The 27,050-nt window shown below is 36.7% G+C and overlaps 2 protein-coding genes across 7 annotated transcripts in view; one reads left to right on the top strand and one right to left on the bottom strand.

The window, feature by feature from the left end:
* The window catches only part of PLEK (pleckstrin), a 24,088-nt gene extending 10,865 nt beyond the window's left edge, over positions 1 to 13,223 (top strand). Inside the window, exons 2-9 of the mRNA XM_058182039.1 lie at positions 2 to 157; positions 2,449 to 2,630; positions 3,512 to 3,603; positions 4,681 to 4,865; positions 7,744 to 7,848; positions 9,650 to 9,733; positions 11,842 to 11,911; positions 12,572 to 13,223. Coding sequence (XP_058038022.1) covers positions 2 to 157; positions 2,449 to 2,630; positions 3,512 to 3,603; positions 4,681 to 4,865; positions 7,744 to 7,848; positions 9,650 to 9,733; positions 11,842 to 11,911; positions 12,572 to 12,711 — 1,014 coding nt within the window. The 3' untranslated portion in view covers positions 12,712 to 13,223. The remainder of the gene's footprint in view (position 1; positions 158 to 2,448; positions 2,631 to 3,511; positions 3,604 to 4,680; positions 4,866 to 7,743; positions 7,849 to 9,649; positions 9,734 to 11,841; positions 11,912 to 12,571) is intronic.
* FBXO48 (F-box protein 48) lies at positions 2,550 to 27,050 on the bottom strand. 6 transcript variants are annotated; one of them, XR_009155008.1, is made up of 6 exons: positions 26,932 to 27,050; positions 25,095 to 25,455; positions 22,367 to 22,559; positions 8,154 to 8,246; positions 5,155 to 5,331; positions 2,550 to 3,308 (listed from the first exon to the last, which is right to left on the bottom strand). XR_009155008.1 is itself a non-coding variant. In XM_058182073.1 (4 exons), the coding sequence occupies exons 2-3, from the start codon at positions 25,419 to 25,421 to the stop codon at positions 22,380 to 22,382; spliced, it is 507 nt and encodes a 168-aa protein (XP_058038056.1). In that variant the 5' UTR covers positions 25,422 to 25,455; positions 26,932 to 27,050; the 3' UTR covers positions 7,863 to 8,246; positions 22,367 to 22,379. The 6 variants fall into 6 exon arrangements, 4 of the variants coding, with proteins under 4 accessions (XP_058038056.1, XP_058038051.1, XP_058038065.1 ...); XR_009155006.1 differs by lacking the exon at positions 2,550 to 3,308 and having other exon boundaries at positions 5,096 to 5,331; XM_058182073.1 differs by lacking the exons at positions 2,550 to 3,308; positions 5,155 to 5,331 and having other exon boundaries at positions 7,863 to 8,246.

Genomic DNA, 27,050 nt, shown 5'->3' with positions numbered 1-27,050 from the left:
GGGCAGTATGTTTAATACCTGGAAGCCCATGTGGGTAGTGCTGTCAGAAGATGGAATCGAATTCTTTAAGAAGAAGACTGATAACAATCCTAAAGGAATGGTTCCCCTCAAGGGCAGCACACTGACCAGTCCCTGCCAGGATTTTGCTAAAAGAACAGTGAGTATTTATGTTTTTTGAAGCATGCTGAAGTAAGGCCTAACCCAAGAGTAGGCAACACCTTTTATATTCAAGGGAAATGGGTAGGTATGTATTTAAGGACTGTATGTACATTGCCTGTGTATTTGTGTATGTAAATATGTAGCCTTCTTGGGCCAAATGATATTATGATATCACCAAGTAGGATGGGATGAAATTATTCTGAAGGCATCATTCCAAGCTATGGTGCATTTGGAAGTTGGGATGGTCTAAAAAGCAGAATCAATCTCTTAAACCTTGTGAAATCTTACGATCATTTATTTTGTTCCTGATTACCTCACGGGAACCATCCCATCCAACCCCAAAGCCCCAAACTTTTGCCCTTAGGATGTAATCTGAGATTCAAGTGGCTGTAAGAGAAGCGATGGAAGGCTGCACATGTCCAATAGGCTGTGCCCTAGTCTTGGCCTTTGGCATCCGGCATATATGACCCCAGCACATTATATTTGTGGTCCTCAACAGGAAGTGTTGATAGGAATAAAATCTTGACAGCACAGGTAACACCATCACTAGTAATCACAAATAGTATTTTTTATTTACTGCCAAAAGAGCCAAATAACTAATCACAAATAGAAATTGGATTGGCCAGAGTGAGTTTTGAACAAAATGGTCTTTGGGTTGGATCTAGCACAGCTGTTTTGTTCCTATGACTGAAGAATATAAAAAATCAGCAACATTAATGGAAAAGCTACTGATCTTAGAGACAATTTCCCTTGGCTCGGTAGTTACCACAATACTTCTGATATACTGCTAACTACTGTGTTCTCTTGTACTTTTAAGAAAAAAATAACAAAATCATTAGTAAAAAAAATGGATTCACATGCAACCGATGTACACATTTCCTCCCCCCACCACCTCAAATCATCTGCGAAGATCGTTTTTACAGTACTATGGTTTTGTTACTTACACATTTCAAATGACAGAATTGCTCTGGCATAGAATGCTTAGTACAACAGTATTTCCTCTCTTTTCAGCTGAGCCCTTTAGGCTGGTTGTGCAATATTTTCAGAAAAAGAAGTTTTCCCTTTCCCCATTCTCTGTGCGTGACAGGCCAGTGAGGATGGGATTTAAACGCTGAACTGTACTGCTTCCACCCACATTTCTTCTGAATTTTAAAGTTCATTGAAATCTTTAAACTGTGGATAGATTATTTATTTTCTATCCCTGTCCTTGTAGCCATTTCAGGGTAGATACTTTTAGGTGAATTGATACATAATGAATCAAATCTCTCTTCAGACAATCAGAACTCACTGAAACCTCCTGTCCAAATAATAGGGAGATATTTATCTACAAGTTATATGATAAAATAAAAAGGAGAAAGTATTTTGGTGCATCCTATATAGAAGTAAAAGGGATGCAGTGGCTCAGTGGCTAAGACGCTGAGCTTGTTGATTGAAAGATTGGCAGTTCAGCGGTTTGAATCCCTAGTGCCACGTAACGGGGTGAGCTCCAGTTATTTGTCACAGCTTCTGCCAACCTAGCAGTTCGAAGGCACGTAAAAAATGCAGGTAGAAAAATAGGGACCACCTTTGGTGAGAAGGTAACAGCACTCCATGCACCTTTGGTGTTTATTCATGCTGGCCACGTGACCACGGAGACATCTTCGGATAGCGCTGGGTCTTTGGCTTTGAAACGGAGATGAGCACTGCCCTCTAGAGTCAGGAACGACTAGCACATATTACGAGGAGAACCTTCACCTTTTATATAGAAGTAAATAAACTGAATAACGCTTAAGGTTCTTCTTGTTCCTTAGTAAAATCTATGGATCATCTGAGGAGAGTTTCAGCTTTGAAGTATGGTATTATCCACTTCTTAGACTGTGTTGGTATATACAAGGGCAAATGGATAAAAGGCAACATATTTATTACAACTGAGGGGAAATGTGTTTTCCCTATTTCAGCAGAGATTGGACCATATCTACAGCGCTTTGGAATTGGTTCATTTCAGTGGCCCATTTGCCACTGAAAGATGCCAAAAGATCCAGAACTGAGCACTCTTCCTTTTTTCTATCACCTCTTTTCTTTCTAACTCTGAGCTATCGAAACTAGGCACCCATCTCTCAATAAAAGAGTTCTTGCTGTATATTAACAATAAATAGGATTGTTTTCCCCCCGTTGTTTTCATGTTATTGCCTATTTAGACGTTTTAGCTGGGGAATAAACTATCTGTTCTACACTGCTTGCTAACATAAGCTGCCTACAAAAAAAAAACAACACTATACGGGCTCACAATCAAATGTGTTTCTATTCCAGTTTGTCTTTAAACTCACGACAGCCAAACAACAGGATCACATTTTCCAAGCGTCTCATCTTGGGGAGAGAGATGCTTGGGTGAAAGACATCAAGAAGGCCATCAAGTGCATTTTGGGAGGGCAAAGGTTTTCCAGGAAATCAACGAAGAAATCTATCAGGCTTCCTGAAACCATCAATCTGAGGTGCGTTCCAAAGCTAAGCATTGCTTATATAAGTGGGATGTGGGAAAATACTTCTATTTCAAAAGCTTTATTTTTATGAGGCCGCTACAGAAGCAGCTACTTGAATTGTTCTCTGTTGAAACTTGCCATCCAAATTCCTAATTTTTCTATATCAACAAGCTGGAATTAAAAGCATACCTTATATATTTTCTGGTCTCAGAAAAATAAAAGGGTGTCCCCCTCCCCTGTATTCTTGTTCTTGGGGAGCTTAAACACTTCTTTTGGCAGCAGTTCTGAGCCAACTTCAATCAGGTGAAGTAGCTATCTTTTTTTCTTATCACATCACAGATCGTCATCTCCAGCTTTCTGTTGCTTCCTAAGTTGAAAGTTGAGTTACTTCACATTTCTCTCCCGAGTTTAAAGAGATGTTTGGAAAACTTGGCACAAGGAGGTTTGCTTGAGATAATACCGAATATTAATAACTGGAAGAATATTAATTTCTTATTACACTCAAACCTTGTTCCAATGCAGATTATGGATGTAATCATGAGTGTTTGTCAACCTCAACAATTTAAAATGGTGGATGTCGTGCAAGCCAGGGAGCACAGATCTAGACAAAACCATTGTTTGGAAGTGTTGATCTATTCCTACATGTTCTTTCAGGCATAAGAATTTAAGCTGTCCACAGGATTGAGAAACCTGGAACAAAATCAATAATCCATTAGCACAATAAATAGCCAAGTTCTTTAGATGCTTTCCTGGGAATCTTAAAAATTTTGTGATTTTATTTAGCAGAAAGCTATATCAACAATGTTGCTGCTTTGTTTTAAAACATTTATTTACTTGCTGTTTTAAACAAATCACAATGTGGTTATATTACAACTCTTTTGTTTTCTGCACAGTGCTTTGTATCTCTCTATGAAGGACCCTAACAAGGGGATACGGGAAATGAAGCTGGAAAAAGACAAGAAAATTTTCAATCACTGTTTTACAGGTAGGAAGTTGTTAAGAAGTGCTTAAACAACATAAAAACAGGTAAATTAAAACATATACTTTAAAAAATGGAGCTGTAATGTATTCCAAGAAAACAGAATTATAGTGATGTCATAAAATAAGGAATAAAGGGCAGCAAATAAACTGCACAAATAAATAAAATAATCTGACAGATTCAATTCTAGTAGCAAGGATATCCTATCCTTGTCCTATCCTATCCCTATAATCAAATTGCATTCCAATATTTCTCAAAACAAAGAAACTTTTCCAAAAGCTTGGTAGCCATTAACTATTACATTTTTAATCCCAGGCATACCTAACATTCATTTCATACCATCCATCTTCTTGTTGCAAAACATGAGTTACAAAAATAATTAAGACTGTATGCTTTCCATAAATGGATGAGTCTACCAAAACTTTGTGAATGGAATAGAGAAATGATTTCAGTTGATTGAAGAAATTTGGAGTACCCTTTATAATGGTTTGGGAAATATTACAAGGAATTGCTGGGACTGAGTCCCTCTTCCTTTCCTCTTCCTTTCAGTTGCTAATGCTTACAAAAACTTTCTCTGAAGACATCAGAAAAACATTAGCTTCAGTATCCATTATAGCAGAATAACAGAATAAAGAGTTCTAGTCCAATCCCCTGCCCAAGCAGGAAACTACCATTTCAGACAAATGGTTGTTTAATCTCTTCTTAAAAACCTCCAGTTTTAGAGCACCCACAGCTTCTGGAGGCAAGTTGTTCCATTGATGAATTGTTCTAACTGTCAGGGAATTTCTCTTTAAGTTCTAGGTTGCTTCTCTCCTTGATTAGTTTCCATCCATTGTTTCTTATCTTGCCTTCAGGTGCTCTGGAGAATGGGTTGACCCCCTCATCTTTGTGGCAGCCCCTTATATTGGAATACTGCTATCACCCCTAGTCCTTCTTTTCATTAAACTAGAACTTTGTAATCTATTCAGATTCAGAGATAATCATCATCAGGGGATTTGCTTTTTTGTTTTTTTAATCCTTACTATATGTATTGCTTTTTAGGTATCTTTAGTGACCATCCTTTGTTCTTCTCCTTGTCATCAGGTGGTTCTGTGATTGATTGGTTACTGTCAAACAATGCATTACGAAATCGCCAAGAGGCTTTAGTGCTGGCATCTGCCCTATTGAATGAAGGCTACTTTCAGGCTGCTGGTGATACATCAAAGAATGCACTTGAAGGCCTATCAGAAAACCCCTTCTTGGATATGGAGGATGCCTATTATTATTTTGTAAGTGTAGTTTTCTTTATCTAAATCACAGAAAATTTCTGAAGTATACCTATCAAACAAGCAATAAGAAAAGCATCTGGTGTCATCTAATGCAGGGGTCTCCAATCTTGGCAACTTTAAGACTTGTGGACTTCAACTCCCAGAATTCCTCAGCTTTGCTGGCTGAGGAATTCTGGGAGTTGAAGTCCACAAGGCTTAAAGTTGCCAAGGTTGGAGACCCCTGATCTAATGAATTGCTCGCTCTCCCTATCTCACTCTTTTTAAAACAAAAAATAAAAGCTGTACTCACAGATGTTGAGGTGGGTATGGATGGGTGAATGAATCTTGGTGGCGCAGTGGTTAGTGTGTGGTACCAAGCTACTTCTGCTGCCTGTTGGCTGCTTGCAATTTTCCAGTTCAAATCCCGCCAGGCTCAAGGCTGACTCAGCCTTCCATCCTTCCAAGGTGGGTAAAATGAGGACCCAAACTGTTGGGGGCAATATGCTGACTCTGTAAATCACTTAGAGAGGGCTGTAAAGAACTGTAAAGCAGTACATAAGTCTAAGTGCTATTGCTGTATCTACAATTCCTTTTTTTTTAAAAAAAGAAAACATTGCATTAGGCCAGACCAGATGCTTCTCCAGCTGCCAATCTGAACATCATACACACTCTATAAATTGAAAAGTCTACTTTTTATGCTTCCATGTGCAACACATATAAATTCTGCACTAAATTTACTCTCAGAGTGATTTGGGTGTAAGGTTTCAGTAAATTAATAAAAATTGATAACTTTTACCCACCTCACCCCTAAAAAGCTGCACCAAATTTGTAGTCCAAAGCCATTCCCTTGAATTAATTATCTTTATTTTCATACATGGGTGATGGCAATTTAGTATACTTCAGGTACTTTAAGTATCTATTAGAAGACTTTTTTTTTTACTTTGAGGCTGAGCATGTGTTAACACCCAAGCTAATTTATATATTTGATTTATTTATTTATTTATTTATTCATATTTTTATACCGCCCTTCTCCGAAGACTCAGGGCGGTGTACAGCCAATAAAACGACAAGAAACCTAACAAATTAAAATAAAATATCAAGTTTAAATGATGATGACAGTAACAGCAGCTTGCATTACAAAAGTATAGTAATTGCAGAATGATTTAATAATTGTGTCTTAAAATGAAATTCTAAGCACATCTATATCAAAGAGTGGGGATTTACTTAATTTTGAATGGATATGCATTACCTTGTCCTGTTAATCTGTCAGTCAGTTATAATGGTTTCCGGCATTTATTAATTAGAAAATACTTTGACAGCTTCTTCTGAATAGAAATGTGATTCAGTATTTTATGCTGAAAATCACAGCATATAGGGAGAATCAGCCTCTTTATGGAGGCTCTTAAGCTGGGTCACTACAGTATAGAATTCCTTTGTACACATTTCATAGGAATGTGTAACTGTTGACTACAAACATATAGACTTTGCTATTCTTTTTTATCATGTGATGGTTAACCATAGATATGAGTCCAATATATATGCTTTCTGGAAATGGAGTCAATCCAACCAGAGTTCAGATATTGTTGTTTCTTCTCTATGAGAATTGCTTAACTTGTCCCATAAGTGAGCTTCAGGGATAAATTAACCATGGATCTGCTTGCAAAACATCTGCTGATCAATCTGATGACAACCACCCAAGGGGAGATCTGTTTTTATCAGCACCTGGAGCATGATCTATCATTTGAACCATGCCCTGACCAATCTACCACTCCATATCTCGCACCTTAAAAACTTTTTCCATTTATATTTTATGACATGGAAGATTATTCCAGGTGGGAAAGAAAGATGAAAGCAGCGTAGATGTTTTACTGCTTAAATTTCAAATAATGATAAAAGTTGACCTCTATCATCTCTGTTTTATAATCAGACCAATAAATCTCTTTAGCATGTGTACCTCTAGTTTGGCCTAAAACTGGACTCACACAACTTGTCCTCTACTAGCTAGAAAATAGTCAGCAATCTGATACCATCGGTATCAGTGACCATAATCTCCATAATGCCATAAACCATAGTGGCTAAATTGATGGAAGTTGATTCAAAAAATTGGAAGGTGACACATTACCTACCTTTGAGTTTCACTCTACATGTTTGTGCAAATGCAGTGTAAAAAAAATACTTAGGATCCTGATTAGCAAATCTCTAATTCATATAAGTTTGCTAACATAGAGTGGCCGCACACTACTTGGAAAAAGATAATCTTTTACTTGAAGGACTTTTAAGAGATGGATTTAATTATTTTATTTTGGCTGCTGCATTTTCTACCTGGCCATAGCCATCCTAACCTGGCAAAATATGTTAATAGTGTTTCAAGAGACCATATTTGATTGATTGAACAATACTCATGTCAGTCCTTATTGTCACCAAGCTGAATAGCTTCTTTTTATCATGCACCTTCACTTTTCCGTCCAGCTATATAATTCTGTGAATTAAGACACAGGCAACAAACTTTACAGTGTCTTCTAACTGAGCCCTTCTTTCGATTGATTGATTGATTTCATTTGGGGGTTACAGGTAGGTTGCATAGGACAAGGCAAAGTCTGCCAAAATCTGTTTATAACATAAAAGATAAAGTTAGTAATATATTTGTCAAGAAGGAAAAGCAGCTTTGGCAAACTACAAAAATAAGTTTTTGTCTGTTTGTCCTCTGTTCTAAAGACAAAGTAGACACACAAAAAATGTCCCTATTGGAATAATGGGTAGATAAGCCAATGGCTTCTCCATTCTCTACAACAAATAGGGTGTGTTTTTTTAAAAAAATGTCGAACTAATGCTAGCATTATGTAACAGTCCAATCCTAGGAGACATTTATCAACTTGGCTTCTTCAATGTCTTAAAATAGGCAGACAGTGGTTTCTTCTGTGAGGGCAACTCCAGTGATGATGACTCGGTCTTCAAGGAAGAATTCAGAGGCCTGGTGGTCAAACAGGGTTGTCTGCTGAAACAGGTTAGTGTATATCTTATTTTTTTGTCACATAAAATATAAACTTACGTCATACATATGTATGAAATCAACCGGTCTAAAAATATCACTAAACTACTGAATATTCTCCGAATTTTTCTGGCTATATTCTGCCTCTGCAGCATCACGCACTGTAGCATTGCTAAGCAGCGATCAGTTGCTAGTAGGGATACAGCCATTCTGCAGGTTTTCTGAGCTAGAACCCTACTCACTAGCCCCTAACTTGTTTCAACCCACAGAACAGAATAAGAGGTGGAGGGCTTTTTTGAAAAGGGAAAAACAGAGCTCACCTGCTTTTGAAGCAAGAAATATGCATCAGAAGGCAGGCCTGGAATTGAGAAGTCTAGATTTACTGTACATCCAGTTCTCTGAGCCGGTTGTTACTGGTATATGAGTAAATGTAAAAAAGAAAAAAGAAAAAAAGAAAGATGTCATCTGTTTTTGCAACAGTTTTGGAAAGAGAGCTAAAATATAACAAACAACCAAAAGAGTCATTTTCCTCAGTAGTTCAAATTAAATGTAACATTCATCTGATGTCCCAATGGTTCCAGACAGATGTGGATCTGGCTTTAATAGAATTATAATAGGACTTCACATAAAAGATCACTCAAAGATTTAAAAGCATGTGACTCATTGAGTTTCCAACTTGATTCATGCTGTTCTGACAGAAAATTAAAAAGTCACAACGTTTTGTGGAAATGATCAAGACCTACGGCAGAACTAAAAACTGATGATCAGTTTTTAAACGAGTTTCAAAGACATAAAGTTTTACTCTTATTTTTTGTTACCCATATTTAATAGACTGGTAAATCTTACTGAGAGAAAAATGTTTAACAAATTAAATGTGAAACATGTTACATCTATTTCATTAAAATCACAAATCACCAGATGTAAAGGTCTACTGCATTGCCTTTCATGCTGTCCATTTTGATTTTTGACACATTTTCTTTATTTTTCAACAAGCTTTTTATTAAGCTTAAGAAAAAAGAAAAAAGATACACAAAAAAGGGAAAAAAGAAGCAAAACTGATATTTTTATTCATATATTTATTGATAAAAAGCAAGCTTGACTATAAGTTAGGAAGAAAACTCATGTACTTGAAAGGTTGTATGCACATGATATAATTTATGTGATATTCGTATTGCATGTAATTATATGATAAATACATACAGGTGGCTGAGTTTAAACTAAACATGGAAACATTTTTGGTGGCCAGGATCTAAAGTTGAGGCAACAAGGCAAAATGAACTGGATAGAATCAGACATACCTGAGAGAAAGACAAAAGTGTTTCTGCTCCTCCCCACAATACCCTCCCATCCTATATTTGGAGGAAGGGCAGATAGAATACATTGTTTTAAAATAATAAATCCATTTTCTAACTTGCACTACAGCTGGTTCTGTTTGTCCCCCCCACTCAACATTATGGGATTATGGAATCATCCGGTCAAATGGTGGTAATCCAAAGCAAGAAGGCTCTAAAACCTGCAGGCAGGGAATTCAGCAATCACTTGTAATCCTAAGTATAGAAGTTATTGAGCCTGGTTTATATCAAATGTAATAACTCTAGTGATTTAATTGAGGGTCCCTCAAATATGAACAAAATAACCAATTTGATCATCAGAGTAAAGTCCAAAAAAATCATTGGAATCTTTGCTATTGATTTTATCAGAATGAAGATAATTTAAAGCGACTCATTCCATTGTGAGAACAAGGCTTGGTTATAGTTTGACATTTATGCCTGCATAGCAGAAAATTAAAAATTATGCTTTGTTAATATTTGTTTAGGGTCACAGAAGGAAAAACTGGAAAGTGCGGAAATTTGTTTTGAGAGAGGACCCTGCCTACATGCATTACTACGATCCTGCAGCAGTAAGTGTATATATAACTCAGTTTTGTTGAAATGCTATGTGGTGATGAAATCACCTAATGAACAATATAGGAATAGTATGTTTACTGCTAATTTACTATTAGCACCCATAATTTACTACTAGCACCTATCCTTCTTCATAACAAAGCTCAAATACATTTTATCAGCATTAAATGATGCAGTAACTTTTTGCATCACTTAATGATGCCACTTTCCTGAGTAGACAACCCTTGTGGATTTGTATAGTTTTGCATATTTGTCTCTAGTAGTACTGAACTTCAACACGCAGAATCAATGGTAGTTGAGGGTTCTAGTTTTTGGAGTCCAAAACATCTGGATGTCACTTGTGTGGAAAAGAGTGCTCCATTGTCTCTGTACATGAATACATTTTGTTATCCTTCAAACACTTGGACAACCAAAAGTATTCTTTATGCACACGTGAAAACAAAACTTCACAGAAAATGGGACTGTGCCTCTTATATCTTTGAGTGCCATCTCTATTTCTCCCTGACTTCCTTGTCTTGAGCAAAGAAGTCCGAAAGGGAGCTTGGACACCTCTTGTCTTACCTACTCCTCTTCAGCAGTTTTTCTTCTTGTTATTAAGTCAAAGGTCAACCAAAGAATTTACTGAAAGAAAATAGATTCTCATTTAGCTGTTGAAAATCCAATAAGGCACTAAATTATTTGTAATAATAGGACTGTAATAATAAAACTGTGTCTTAGAGCAATTTGTTGTGAAATGGTTCCTCACAAGGAAGTTCCCGGGGTCAGACAGTTCATGAAGAAGATCTCTAAATTAATATGATGCTGTTTCTTCCAAACCACAGATCTGACTAAGACATGTGAGTCCCTTCCTTCCTTCCTTCTTAAGAAGATCCCTTCTGATATCTTGATGAGGTCGGGGAAGGGATAGGCAATATATAAGGAAGTAATCTTAGGGCTTGTGTGCAAAGTCCCGTTTTCTACAGTTTATTCTTCATATGTTTCCTTAAGAATTTCTATAAAGACTCTGTCTTTGCTGGAGATGTCAGCAAAACTACTCATACCTTTAATCTATATGCCAAAAAATGTCCTAGAAGTTGATTTCTTTTCATTTTTTTCTTTATCCATTCTCCCAAAATACAAACCATTTTTGTAAATCCAATAGAGGAAAATTATCTCCTGGTTATTTGTACATCCCTTTTAATTATTAATTATTCAATTATTAAGACATCAACTGGTTTCTCTTGTATGTGTGATCTCTTTTTCCATGTCATTCTTCTAGCCTGCCATTTTTAAATCCACTTTCAAATGAGTCTCAGTCTTATCACATAAGACTTGTTCCTCTTTGGTAACTTCTTTAAAATATAGTCTATAGAGGCAGACACTCTTAAAATTAACTTTTAGGTCTAGACTCTAGAATTTAAAAATATCCTTCAGTACATCTAATGTTAAAATATTTGTCTTTAGTTTGCACTAATAAGTCAAATTTAAGTGTACTTCTCCTTTAATTGCAATTGTTCTTTCTGGTTTTCTCTAGTGTTCAACCTTCAAAGTCTCATCTTACCTTTAAAAAAAATTAAAGAGAATTTGAAGCAAAAGTATTTTCCTGTGGGAAGGATTTTTATGATTAATTCCAAAATCTTATTTCAAATCCACCTGGACTCTTAGTTTATTTGTAACCTTCCAAAATCAAAGTTCTAACTACACTTTTGCTAGTAACTTCAAAAAAACAACAACAAATTAAGTGCTTAGTTTTATTTAAAACTTCTCTCACTAAGGATTGAAGGAGACTCAGCTGGTACTGTAAAATCTATTGATCCAAAGATTCCTAGTAGCTGAAAAGCAGTTAACAAGCAACTTACAAAGTAATTAGAAAAGAGATTATGAAATCCAGTTTCAGACGGCTATACCCTCATGTCCCAGAGCTCTAAATCCACTGTAAAACAGTCCCCTTACAATCCCCTCACGAGGAGCAACTGTATGGAGGATTTATGGTCAATCTCATCCTTATCCAGAGAGAAATTACAAAGAGCTGGTCTACATGCCACTTCTGCATACTACCACTAAAAGCAGAGCTGTCTTTCCTGGAGTTTCAGTCTTCATGAGTATTAAATGAAATTTCTTTCAGGGAGAAGATCCACTTGGAGCCATTCACTTGAGGGGCTGTGTAGTGACAGCGATTGAAGACACATCAGATGGTAATCATTAAGCAGGAGTACTTAAATTAAAAGCAGTAGTGCAATTTTGGAGAGATTTGCCAAAAGTGGGGTGTGTGTTCCACATGATATTTTGTACCGAGCCTCTCTTGCCTGATTTTCAGATTAGCATTCTGAAAATTATAGCATAGCTAATAACATTGTCTTTTCACTCCCAATATCTGAGAAAATGTTGCTTCCAAGGCAAGCCTGATTCATTTATACATTAGTTCATTTATACATTAACTATGAATAAATATAAATATCTTAATAGTAATTTATGCATGTGCATGCTGTATACTTAAATAGTATATTTTATATATTGTTGTATTCCTACTGTCTGGAAGGAGGTGAGGTGCCCTCCCTCCTTCCTTCTCTCTCTCTTTGGGGTGGAATCCGATTCTGGAAGGTGGCAGGGCTTAATTTGCAGCTTAACTTTAGACCGAAAAAAAAAATTGGACCAGTTGGTTCTACATAGATAAGCAGAAGGAGAGCCTTATAAAGGTAGAAATTTTGTGTGTGGATTAAATGAAAGTGCGAAGAGTTTCATTTATGCTTGTTATCCAGTGAGAATGGAAGTGAATTATTTCTTCTGAGGCAGAAGTGCTGAAAGAAGTCCTCTCCCTGGTCCTTTGCTCACTTTTCCCCCCCTCTCCAAATCAGGCAAGAAAAATGAAGTGGAGGGAAACCTCTTTGAGATTATTACCGCAAGTGAGGTGCATTACATCCTTCAAGCAGCCACCTCTGCAGAACGTACAGAATGGATCAAGGCCATTCAGCTTGTCTCTAGAACTGGAAAATGAAAGACTCTTGGTTTTAGCAAAAAAAAAGAATAAGAAAAATCCTCAAAAGCGATTTACCAGCTCAGTAGCTCTCTGGAAAGGAACATCATCTGGTTTTAAATTTAAACTGTTATTTAACAATAGATTGTTTTAGAATTGGCAGAATATTTAATGTTGTGTAGATCAGATGTTTCTATTTTCCTCTATTCCAAAGAAGAATGGTAATCTATAGATCTTCAGATGCTGCTGACGAACACCTAGCAACTAACAATATGGCCAACGATAAGGGATGGTGAGGGAATCAGTTTACTAGCATCTGAAAGATCCAAAATCCCCCACTTTTTTGTTTAAACCTCAATCTTACATATGATTAGGATCTTCTATTACACTTTCTTTTTATGGAGCAACTCTGAAGCAGATGAATGAATAGCTATGATATCTGTGTTAAGATTGCTGCATGGTGGTAGGGGAGAAAAATGTTTTCCTTGTAAACAGTATTTTCAATAAAATATATTTTTAATAAAGTTTAACAAAATAAAGCTAGCATTATTGTCTTTGCTAAAAACACAAACCTTCAGTTCTTTTATTCAATCTTGGCAATTTTAAGATGTGTGGACTTCAACACGGTGGCTGGGAAATTCTGGAGTTGAAATGTATGCATCTTAAAGTTGCCAAGGTCGAGAAACACTGTTCTATGTCATAAATACCTGAGAGCTTGTAACTTAAACACAAAATTATGTCAATTATATTTTTCTGTTTGATAATAATAGTACTATTATTACATCTTACTAACATATACATCATATCCTCCGATACAAGTTCAACAAAAATACATTTTTGAACTTTTGCTAATTAAGGTGTAAATTTGATTCTCCTTCAATTTTTGTATAAAATGGGGGGGAGGTTGTTTAGCACATAGTTACAAAGTCTTTATAAAGTTTTCCTAACAGATGTTTGGGAATTATAACTTCCAAAATCTTTCCATTCCCAATACCTCTGGAGGGTAACGTATCGGAAAAGCTGAATTGCAATGATCCATTTTTATTTCAATTAGATAAACAGAGATGGAGATAAAGATATAAACAAAGTTTTGAAGACATTACTACTACTACAACTAGTAAACAAGAAATGTGCACCTTTTACACCTTTACAAGCCAAAAGAGCAATACTTGCAAAGTCAGCATTTTAATAGCAGATATTAAGATATTTCACACATCAGCTATTATTTTCCATATAGCCAAGTATGTAGTGTGACCAACTTTAACAATCATTCATTCTAGGAAATATAAGCTCTAGTCCATCTGCATATGTTGAGAAAACAAGTAGTCCTCGACTTTCAACAGTTCATTTAGTGACCAATCGAAGTTAAAACGGCATTGAAAAAAGTGACTTATGACCCGTTTTCACACTTATGACCATTGTAGCATCCCCATGGCCAAGTGATATACATTAGGGTGTCTGACAACTGGTTCATATTTATGATGGTTGCAGTGTCCTGGGTCACGTGATCATGTTTTGCGACGTTCTAACAAGCAAAGTCTATGGTGAAGCCAGATTCACTTAACATCAGGGGTGAAATGCTCCCAGTTTGGACTGGATCATCTGATCTGGTAGCGATGGCGGCGGGTGGGTTTTTTTTTTTTTAACTTTTAAAAACATTTTTTCTTCGGCCAAAAAAATGCTTTTAAAAGTAAAAAAAAAAAAGCCCCTGATGATAGCGCAGCTCAGCTGGGATCGTCTGAACCTTTTAAAAGCATTTTTTCTCAACCTCTTCGGCCGAAGAGGTTGTAGAAAAAATGCTTTTAAAAGTTAAAAAAAAAAAAGTTGGCCATGCCCACCTAATCACATTACTCCCGCCCCCACCAAGCCATGCCCACAGAATCGGTAGTAACAAATTTTACATTTCACCCCTGCTTAACATCCATGTTACTAATTTAATAACTGCAGTGATTCACTCAACAAATGTTGAGTGTCCCCACCTTATAAAATGGGGGAAACTCACTTAACTCACTTAACAATTTTCTCAGCAGCATAAATTCTGGGCTCAATTGTGGTCGTAAGTTGAGGACTGTCTGTAATATGAGCAGCAGAAGAGGGGTAACAGCTTGCCCCCTATCTCTTTTGTTATTTGATAACTAGTCTTTGCCATCTCTGTGCATGAAGTTAGGCCTTGAATAACAAGAAGACTTCTCCCACCAGAGGGTTAGAGTATAGCATAAAGCAGGGGTCTCCAACCTTGGCAACTTTAAGCCTGGAGGACTACAACTCCCAGAATTCCCTAGCCAGCAAAGCTGGGAGTTGAAGTCTCCCAGTCTTAAAGTTGCCAAGGTTGGAGACCCCTGGCATAAAGAAGGTCTCAGAAGGAATCAGATAAGCAAGAGTGTTTCATTTTCTGGCTGACTGTGTGGAGCTTTTCTGAACAAGGTGAAAGTTGAGTGAGTTCAAGAATTTCTACTGAGTTCCAGTTTCCTAACTGCAGAATTTGATCACATGAAGTAAATTATCATCAGAAACAATGTATTGCATAATTAATACTAGGTCAAAGAAAATGGATCTTGTGTTTAATCAGCCACCAGAAGGTCAAAACTGGTGTTACGGCAGAAAATCAGGCTACAGAACAGTTGATTTTCAGACAGGTTCTACAGAATTGTAACTCATTCTTTTCAAAAACTGACCCAATGGATTGATAAGACATTTTCCAGCAACTGACCAGAATCATTTCTTTCTTTCTTGGAAATGATGCTTTGGAAATACGCATTGAAATTTATAAGGAAACATCACATTTCTAGGTACATAGCAGTAGTGTGTTTCACTTACCTTTGCTACCAGTTTGCTACTGGGACTACGAGCATGTGGTGCTTCTGCACATGCGCAGAGTGTCTGTGATGATGTCTGGGCAGGTGGGTAGAGCCTCCCGCCGCCGCTGCTACCCATTCACCTGTACCAGGGCAAACCTGTAGCAACCCACCACTGATACATGGGTAGATAAATAATTTTACCCAATCATCTGAGAACATTTCCAAAATAGCTCAATAGCAAAAGCAATAGCACTTAGACTTATATTGCATACTGCTTTACAATGCTTTACAGCTCTCTCTAAGTGGTTTACAGAGTCAGCATATCGCTCCCAACAATTTGGGTCCTCATTTTACCTACTTTGGAAGGATAGAAGGCTGAATCAACCTTGACCCTGGTATGATTTGAATTGGCAAATTGCAGGCAGCCGGCAGCCAGCAGAAGTAGACTGCAGTACTGCACTCTAACCACTGTGCCACCGCGTCTTATCAAGCATCAACAGAAATAATATCTGGGATTATAATGTATTCCAGAGGCTCAAAGTGCACTACATGTATTGCCTTATAAATAAGTAACAGTTATAAGAGGTGAGCCAGTATTATTAACATCTATTGGAGGTGAGAACTCAAAGAATGGCTAATTTAAGTCCATTTAGAAGTTGTAATTAAGATACCTGTAGAGAGAAATAATTTTCTAGGTAATTCACAATTTAATCTTTTTGAATCACAATCCTGTAACATTTCTAAGATGAAAGTATATAATAATATTTCTAGTTGATTGGTATATTCTTACATTTTTACTAGAGAGCAAATTTTGCTAAACACAGACAGCTGACTTCTGACTAAACATGTATTACATTACAGTGAAAGATTAAATTTACTTTTCCATAATTCAATAATTCTATAATTTAGAATTTACTATTCTAAACAAATATGTATAACTACTGTATGTATATGTGTATGTGTGTGTATGTGTATGTGTGTGTGTATACACACACACACACACACACACACATACATACACACACACACATACATACATACATACGTATGCATCCTGAATCAATTCAAGGTAGGATATAGGCTTCTTTTCCTGAGCTAAAAGTAGGGGAATCGTCCCCAATCCTGTGCTGAACATGGACAGAATATTGATAATATGTGTCAAAATACTCCATTTTAAAATATTCGAGATTTATATTAATTTAACTAAATAAATAAAAATTTAAAATGGAGGGGCATAATATAGATTTATTGTCAATCATGCCTAAGTAAATAAATAATCCATTGCACTGCTTTTAAAGTGAAATCAGATGTTGACATATGGTACATTTCTGTGCTGTGCAGATAGAGGGTGGGTATTTTGAGGTGTGAATAATTTTATTTATTTTTCATGACTTCAATACAACTAGAATTTCACATCTCGGGGTGGTTCATTCAGACATCTAAATTAGAATGCAAGCCACATCATAATACACATTAAAAGGAGCTCAAAATTAGGATAATACAGTATCAAACAGATGGCACCCAACATAAAATTCTAATCTCCAAAAGCTTTTTGAAATAATCAAGTTTTGATAGCTTTCCAAAATATGATTGAATTAGAGTCCATCTGGATCATAGACTAAAATACAGTGACGCTAATTTCACAGCAATACAGAAACATTTTTCGGTATCTCAAATCTTCACCTCCTGGATTAAGGATTTAATTTAATATTTATTTTTATTAATTTTAATCTAATCTAATTTAGTCTAATTTAATCGGTTATAATTAATTTTAATTTAATATTAGTAATTTCAATAATTTTTAGAACCAAGTGTTAAAAGATAGGTCAGAATTACAGAATTACAGTAACCCAAATAATTGACATAATCAGCTGATTTCAACAGCAAAGGTCTGTTGAAATCAGCTGATTATGTCAATTATTTGGGTTACAAGACTGAAGTGGGGGAAGCATCACTTAATACAAAGGGAACAATGGAAATCCACATTCTCTAGTTTCTTTGCCTAGAAAGACTGTTTGACTTCTATAAAATGCAAATCTGGTGATTCTCAGCTTATGGTTCTCCATATTAAGGTCTCTACTGTAGCAGATTTTACTTTATGTTGTGCAGTTCTAATTTTGAAACCTCTTTTAAATGAGAAAACAGCTCAGGAAAAAATGATCATAGGAAAAGTACTCATCTGGACATTCATACAAATTCACAGTTTTTTGGAATGAGTTGTAAGAATATGCCTTCCAAAGAAACCTACTCACAACAACCCATTATGGTAAATCAGTCAATGCTGACAGGAACATGGATATTTCAGTGACTCAAAACTTGAAGGAAGCCACAGGAAGAAGATAAAGCTTGCTCTGAGAGCTACTGCCTCCTTGATAATTTGCAATGTGGTTGTTACCAGTCAAGTGCTCTCACAATTAAAAATATACTATCATATGTTGCAAACCAAGGAAACAGGATATCTAATTTATTATTGTACAGTATCTGTTTTAAATAGTTAAAAGAAGTCACTGGGGCTAAGGTCCACACCAATGCAGAAAGAAAATTTATCTCACCATTATGGATTCAAAACATAATCATCTGCATTAAATGTGTGTATGCCGATAGAAAGGCATAAATGTAGTAGCAACACAAATACAGTATCTCTGAGAAAATTCAGAAACTATGTGACCTGCTGGCTGCAATCTCTAGAACCCAGCTGAGCATTATTGGAATAGCCCTCTAGATATGTTGAATTATTATGCTTATAGTTTCTCTGGTTTGGCACTATGGAAGTTGTGATACATTACCTCAGGAAAGTGCCATGTGAGAGAAAACTGAAAACATATCACAAACACACTTGTGCATTTCAATGTATGTATGTATATACGTAGGTATGTATGTATGTGATATTCACTTACCCTTGCTACCAGTTTGCACATGTGAGCACGCATGGGGTGGGGGCACAGAGCTGCAACCATTGGAGCTGGTGTGTTCAACGACGAGCACGACTGTGGTGGTGGCGGTGGGACACGTCAGGACAGCGCTGACCACCCACTTGTCAGCAGGCCACTCTCCTGGCCAGGTCTGACCACAAGTGGCACTGGCAGGCAACGAGGTGTGTGGCTGGCGTGAAGTACAGGGAGGCGGCAGCAGCGGCAAGACTTCTGGCAGCAGCACAACACAGCCACTCGTCAGCTGTTTGCCCCTGCAGCCATGCATACACTTCCAGACATGCTTCCCAGGACTATGCACCATGTTGTCAGCCCGGCCACGCCACTGAGACCAAATGTCCCATCGCAATTGCCGCTCGGGGCAGACCTGATCAGGAGAGCAGCGTGCTGACAAGCATTTGGCTGCTGCTGTCCTGACAACGCTGTCCTGACACGTCCTGTCACCTCCACCTCTTGGAGCAGGACTCTGTTTCTGCTTTTGACTGTATGCAAGGAAAGCAGCAGAAGTCTTTCTTTCTTTTCCTAAACTCAGCCAGAAATGAGTCTTTGTGAGACTCGGCATGCTGCCAAACAAGGCTTGCAGAGTCCTGCTCCAAGAAGCGGCAGCAGTGGGACCTGTCAGAACAGCACCATCAGGACAGTGGCAGGGTGCGCCCCCCCCATGCCTCGTTTTGGGCATGGAAAACCTCCTGCACCAACCTGGAAGCCAAAATGGGGAACGGGGGTGTTACACGAGGCCCCCCCGCACCCCATTTTGGGCCTGGAAAGCCTCCTGAACCAACCTGCACCCCCCCATGCATGCAACCCTCCCTCATGCATGCGCGGCAGAGACCAGAAGTCCAGCTGGCTGGCAGCATGCACACATGCGCTGTGGAGCTGGACTGAGGCAATGGCTGGGGTGCCCGCAGAGAGGGTCTACATACCACCTGTGGCACTCGTGCCATAGGTTCGCCATCATGGTTCTCCGAGCCACAAAAGTGATGCTGGGGTTGCATGTACACCATTTTGCACCACTATGGGCCACCATTTTTTATACTCCTAGCTCATATAAATTTCTGGTCATCTTCCTCACCTCTGTTTTATGAACAGCTTAAAGCTCCATTATAGCCCATTATTTTCCTTTTGAAGAATTATTATCAAATTGTTTATTTTTGTCATAATTGGCTTATTTAGAGATGCATAAGTGAAGTATAGACTGAGGTAAGAGGCACACCTAGCCTCTTAACTTTTTAAACTTTTTTTAAACTTTTAAAACTTTTTAACTTTTTAAAAAAAAGATGTAGGGAAGTTTAAAGATCATAATATAATAAACTTAGCACGAATCTGAGGTCACTGAAATCCTAACATTCCATATATTTGAAACGATGTTAATTGTAGCCATTGAAATGCATCTAGAACTAAATTGTTCTTGCACGACAACAGCCATTATTATTTTTTCTTTAATGTTATTACAGTATGTAGTTACTATTTTTCGTTCTTCAGTCTTAAAAAAGCCCCACTAAAATTATAATAAACATTTTTTAAAGTTGGGTGTTTTTCCCCAATCATAAATCAAGAGTTGCGTTTTTTCTTTTTCTTTTTCAAGCTAAGGATCACATATGACTTTTGAAGAGTGTTTGTTTTAAGCACCATCTTGGGCAAGGGAGAGCAAAATTAGAATATATAGTGTCCCTGAAATATCAACATCTTTCTATTTTTTTTTAAAAAAATCTTATTTCCATCCTCCCTTTTTTTATTTTTCAGCTTGGTTTTAAGCTAATGTTGATTAAACATTATTCTCTCCGCCCCCCCCCCATGCTATGCATTTCTGCTATTGGTTGATAAGATATTTTTTAAACAACTATTTTATTATTCTCTCAAACTGTTTGCATTAACTATTTTAACATTATTTTCCTTTGACTCCTTTTTAAAAAGTTCATGCTTGAGGCTGAGTCACCAAAAAGTGTATTCAAATATGTGTTTTTGTGTTTTCTCTGCTTCATTTCTGGCTTTGAATTTATTTGCTTTTGAAAAATACTATAACTTGTCTTCATCTCCAGCTTCTTCACTTATCTGTCTGTCAATGATACATTCTGTTCTTCTGGAAATACTAGTGAGGAAGTAAAGAAACTGCTCCACTGAAACTCTTTGCACAGTATAGCATTGCACTCTGAATGTAGATGAGCAAGATCCATTGAATTCATGAATAAATGTTCTATTGGTTCGATGGCTACCTAGAAGTAAATTCTACTCCTAGCTTAGCTCAACCTATATCAGTATCATCCATCTACTGAGAGAAATCCAGAATTCCACAGTCCAGAAGTTCAGACACAATAAATTTCAGACTCCAAATTGACCAAATGACTGTGATCGTATGTTGTAATATAATATTATTTAGGTATCTCGCTTATACAAACTAGAAATAATAACTTATGTTCTAGTTTACCTTCAATGAATGTATGTGGTCTAAAGGACAGTTTGTTACAAATGTACACACGTTTTCATTAAAAAAAATCTCAAGATTTAAATGTTAGTTTACTGTCAGATGTTAATTCATTTGTAAGAATACTAACCCAGCCAGAGTTCTTATTATTCAATTATCATGTTACATAATTTTTTGCATACTTTAAAGAATTCAAATTCCTCAACATTAAAAAAGTTAAAGAGAAGAAAGAATAGAAAGAAACAGGTCATTGAAGTGACACAAAAGAAATACTTCAAGGAAAGCTTGTGCAGTACATTTTTTCCTGCCTCCCTCTTGTGCCCTAAAATGCCTCTTGTACAAGAGGAAACTAAGCCAATAAGTAATCTTACACAGCCATAATAGGAATGGCCCAATAATAACTACAACAAATGAAGAAAGGAATTTGCAATGCTGTTGCACCATGAGTGTTGCAGACCTGTCAATTACTCCCTTTCTTGCTATAGCTCAGTATGACATTGCTCACAAAGTTTATCAGATCCTCAATCCCTGGATACCTACCAAAAATTTATTTTTGGGTGTGGTGGGGAGTAGATTCAAAGATCTGCAGATGAAAAAATAATTGGCTATAACAAAAATATTATTCTTCATTCTATCAACCCTTTCAGACTTCAAATTGCTGTGAAAATATCAGTTGCTTTTTTTTGAAGGGACGTAATTTTTTTTTGTTTAAAGTTGACATAGGTCTATTGAACTTAGAAGGAAGTATCATGTAATTAATAGGCTGTGGGTACTTCTCACTAAGGTTTTAGTATGACTCATTCATAGGCTTAATTCTCAGGAGTTTGATTTGTGATAAAATAACAAGTATTGTCTCTGCAGAAAGTGTTATAATTTTCAGATGATATTTTTAAATAAGAATTCTATTCAACTGTCTTAAAGATATATTCTATGTCAATTAGGCTTTGTGGGTAAAAACTCTTATCACAATTTTGACTAATATTTTGGATTTTAATCCTAATCTATACATCCATATATACACACACATATAGGCCTATTTTAAAATTTAAAAACCATAGTGAAATTTAATTTCAAATCAATACCTTTAATTACAATCTTGAAACAAAATGTTTAAAAGCAGATAAATTAGTCAACCATTCTTTATTTTGATCAATGACCAAAGATAAATCAAACTGTTTAGCAAAGATCTTCCAAATCAATGTACTTTAAGGATACATAACCTATATATCCTCCGTAAGTTTTACATTACAATTTCCATCATTTCCATTAATGGACTTGCAAGTTTGCAGTTCTAATCATTTAGAAGCCACCTACTTAATAAATATACATTATTTATAAAGTGCCTTTAATGAGCATCAAAGAACAATTTGTGCATATAGCCTGTCAAATTATGTAATAAAGTATTAAAATATTTACAATTCTGAAAGTGTAAAATTAAATAAACATGTATAAAGCAGCCACAAACCAAAGTAAAGAAAATGTACACATATACAGGCACACACACACAAACACATATATGAACTCACAATTTCCTCTTCTCTAATTTCCTCTGTATAAAACTCTTTCCAGTTCAGCTTCCAAGATTTCTCCCCAGGTATCTACATCCATAGGGTACATACATTTTTCTGGCAAATTACTCCGTGACTGAATATTGCTATATTTTCCACTCAGCCATTCATACTTTACTTTGCTTTTCCAGTAGTTTCTATGCAGCGTGACCTGATAAAAGCAATTAGAGGAAAAAAAGGAAAGAGATATAAATGAAGATACAAAACATAGATTTCTTATGTATAAAAAGCCTTATCTTGCAAGCAATTCCATAATGGGGGGTGGGAGTGGGGGTGGAATCAACTCTCATCTTCTTAAAAGCTGGTTTCAAGCCAGATTATTCCAATTTTTCACATGTGAGATTCTTAATTACCTTAATTCTTAAAATTATTAAGAATAATTTCACTATGTGAAAACTCTCTGAATTCCCTTCATTAGTATTGCAAGTCTTTTGAAACCAGTATTTTAAAGATGATTTATTTTAGGGAAAAAAAAGATTAGAATGGACTTCTAATATATTGCTGCCCACTAGTGATTCATGGAAACTATTACATTCTCATGCTAGAAGATTCAGACCTTAAACCATTAATGTTACAAGCAATATGGTTACTGGTTTTTTTAATATAAAAAAGTAGTTTAAGCAGAAGTGGATTAGGTTAAAGAAATGGAGAGTCGTATGAAGAGTTTCATTGTTTCTCTTCTGAACCTAATCACATCATCAGCCAAAAGGTCTTTCCCCCTTTTTTTAATATCTACATCCTACAACATCTTGAGTCTCCAAAGACCTATGCAAGGGTCCTTTTTGTAGACTTTAGTTCAGCATTCAATACCATCATTCCAGACATTCTTCTAACTAAGCTAAACCAGCTACAGGTACCGGAACAGACTTGTAAGTGGATCACAAGCTTCCTAACAAACAGGAAGCAGCAGGTGAAGCTAAGCAAGATCACATCAAATACCTGTACAATTAGCACAGGGGCCCCCCAAGGCTGTGTGCTCTCCCCACTTCTCTTCTCTTTGTATACCAATGACTGCATCTCCAATGATCCATCTGTTAAGCTACTGAAGTTCGCAGATGACACAACAGTGATTGGTCTCATTCGAGACAATGACGAATCCGCATATAGACGAGAGGTCGAACGACTAGCCTTGTGGTGCAACCAAAACAATCTGGAACTGAACACACTCAAAACCGTAGAAATGGTGGTAGACTTTAGGAGAAACCCTTCCATACTTCCACCTCTCACAATACTTGACAACACAGTATCAACAGTAGAAACCTTCAAATTTCTGGGTTCTATCATATCACAAGATCTCAAATGGACAGCTAACATCAAAACATCATTAAAAAGGACAACAAAGAATGTTCTTTCTGCGCCAACTCAGTAAGCTCAAACTGCCCAAGGAGCTGCTGATCCAGTTCTACAGAGGAATTATTGAGTCTGTCATTTGCACCTCTATAACTGTCTGGTTCGGTTCTGCAACCCAACAAGAAAACACAGACTTCAGAGGATAATTAGAACTGCAGAAAAATAATTGCTACCAACCTGCCTTCCACTGAGGATCTGTATACTGCACGAATCAAGAAGAGGGCCATGAAAATATTTACAGACCCCTTGCATCCTGGACATAAACTGTTTCAACTCCTACCCTCAAAACGACGCTATAGAGCACTGCACACCAGAACAACTAGACACAAGAACAGTTTTTCCCCGAAGGCCATCACTCTGCTAAACAAATAATTCCATCAACACTGTCAAACTATTTACTGAATCTGCACTACTATTAATCTTCTCATAGTTCCCATCACCAATCTCTTTCCATTTATGACTGTATGACTATAACTTGTTGCTGGCAATCCTTATGATTTATATTGATATATTGACCATCATTTGTGTTGTAAATGTTGTACCTTGATGAACGTATCTTTTCTTTTATGTACACTGAGAGCATATGCACCAAGACAAATTCCTTGTGTGTCCAATCACACTTGGCCAATAAAAATTCTATTCTATTCTATTCTATTCTATTCTATTCTATTCTATTCTATTCTATTCTATTCTATTCTATTCTATCTATTTGTTCTAATATTTAATTATACCTGTGCAACTTTGACAGCGGATTCTGCTAGGTTTTTTTTGTTTTGTTTACATTTATACCCCGCCCTTCTCCGAAGACTCAGGGCGGCTTACAGTGTATAAGGCAATAGTCTCATTCTATTTGTATATTTTTACAAAGTCAACTTATTGCCCCCCCAACAATCTGGGTCCTCATTTTACCTACTTTATTTTTATTACATATCTTGAGACCCTTAGGAACATGCTGTCACATTTTGATAGTAAAATGACAGTTTTAGTCATTGCAATTTATTGCTGTCAAGATATATTGTAAAATAGGTATGTTAAATAGAGTTATAAGGATTTTTGATCTATAGTGATTGCCAATTGCTTACTAGACATAATTTAAGCTGCAAAATCTTAAAAACAATTGATTACAGAAATATATTGTCTCCCCTCATATTTCTTTCTAGTTTTAACAAAAAATAAAGTAAGTAAAATAGTCTTATACTACAAATCAACCTGACAAGTAAAAACCCGAAAAACTTGACGAAGTTCAACGGTGCCAAAAGACTTAGTGATACTGTGCCTGCAATATTAGATCTGGATATAAGAAATCATAATATAATCAAGCCTCAATTAAACTTACCTTCCATGAGTACCCTTTTCCTCTGTCACCATCAACCTCTCGCTGACAGACCGCTCTTATATTTAAACAATGTTGTTTCCATAAATCATCACAATGCTCAATGGTTTGGTTCCAGCTCTTGCAAGTTATTGCGGCATTGCACAAGCTGTGAATGTCAAGTTTGCTAAAAATCTTTATGTTAACTTCTAGTGGAAATAGTTTCACAAAATCCCCTTGACTGTTGTGTTTCTTCTGTTTGGAAGATTTAAAGAACAATTTCTTACAAGTAGTTGTTGCATCAGTCTGCTGGTTTTGTTTAGAGGATTTCTGTTTAGACCCTTTTTTCATAGTTCAGACTTTATTTAAATACCAATCAACCTTTCTGAAAAAAATAAAAGTATCAGATATGAAACTGTAATCAACTGTTTAGATACATTTGCTGCTACTTAATGTCATTAAAACATTATTTCTGGCTAAATATCAGTGCTTAAATATTTCTCTGTATATAGTGACTGTGAGCACAATCATTTTGGGAATTTTGGCTTTAATACTACTGCTTATTGCTTTTTCTGAATGATACCTTGCCTTTCTTAAGGAACATATTTATAGATATATGAGTGTGTGTCAGTGGTGGGTTGCTCCCAGTTCTGTCCAGTTCTTACGAATTGGTAGTAAAAGCAGGGGGAGGCTCTGCCCACCTGCATGTCATAATGGACAATCTGCGCATGCTCCCGTTGTGAGCCGGTAGTAAAGGTAAGTAGAACCCACCACTGGTGTGTTTGTGTATGTGTCCACAAAGGCAGGCATATTTTTTTCTATTCAGTTAAAATGGAGCATTTTGAAGTGATACACTAACTGAAAAGTAGCAATTATACAGAGACAAATTTTCCAATCTGAGCCACAGGAAATAATATATATATATGTAGCTTAGGGATGAACTGTGGAGTCCTTAGCACTCCCAGAAGTTTGTTCACAGGATGAGTTGTGTTTGTGGGTGCATATACAATTGTTAGGAATGCCAAACTTTAAAGGAGCCTATTTGTACCCTGTTTTCCCCAAAATAAGACCCTATCTTATATTTTTTTTGAACCCTGAAATAAGCACTTGGCCTTATTGCCATGGGCTCAAAAACCCAATTGGGCTTATTATCAGGGGATGTCTTATTTTGGGGGAAACAGGGTAGTTCAGGGTTGAAACGAAGGATCCTTGATGCTCTCTGAGCTTGGTTTTCTACTTGGGTAATGAAACATCTGCAAGAAAACAACCTCAGAGACCACCAAAGATCCCTCATTTCAACACTGAGCTACATTCTCCTTTATTGAATGGAGAAAGATTGCACATTTTTGTTCTCAAGCAGATTTGGTGAAATTTTGGTGTTCCAGAAATCCCAATAACCCCAGCTAGCTGGAGAGGGAGTATTTTGGCAACATTTGGAGAGTCAGGGGGTTGGGCTTGAAATTTTCACTTTTAAAAGTTAGATACATGTAATTCTGTATCAACATCTGTTTTGCAATTCATAAAAAGTTGTCTTCTATAAAACATGTTTCCTCAAGGGGTGGGGAACGGAGCACCAAGGACCCCTCATGGCGAATTTTGGATATTATGACGGGAAATTTGTGCACTTTCCATATCAGTTCTGTATAAGTTACGAAACTGAAAGGAATTCGCCTCAGAATGTACGTCAACAGATTGCCAGAACCTTCTCGAGACACCTTTGTTCCCAAATGACGGCTGGGAATCCCATTCCCGAATAGCCTATCGGCGCTATTTAATTGCCCCGTTCCCAGCTCCGCCCTATTCGGTGATTGGATGCAATCGCGACGTCACAGAGGAACGCAGGAGGCTCGAGGCCGCTCACCTGGCTCCCGGCCCTCTGTTTCCGCCAACGGCTTTAACGGCTTCTCCATTCGAATTTGTTTATTTACTTTTTTGTTTGCTTGTTCCTTTCCCCAATTCCAAATTACGTAACCAGAGGTT

The sequence above is a fragment of the Ahaetulla prasina genome, chromosome 1 (assembly GCF_028640845.1).
Source record: "Ahaetulla prasina isolate Xishuangbanna chromosome 1, ASM2864084v1, whole genome shotgun sequence".
NCBI classification, from domain to species: Eukaryota; Metazoa; Chordata; class Lepidosauria; order Squamata; family Colubridae; genus Ahaetulla; species Ahaetulla prasina.
The sequence above is the reverse complement of the archived record's forward strand: the minus strand, read 5'-3'. Positions and strand labels throughout refer to the sequence as shown.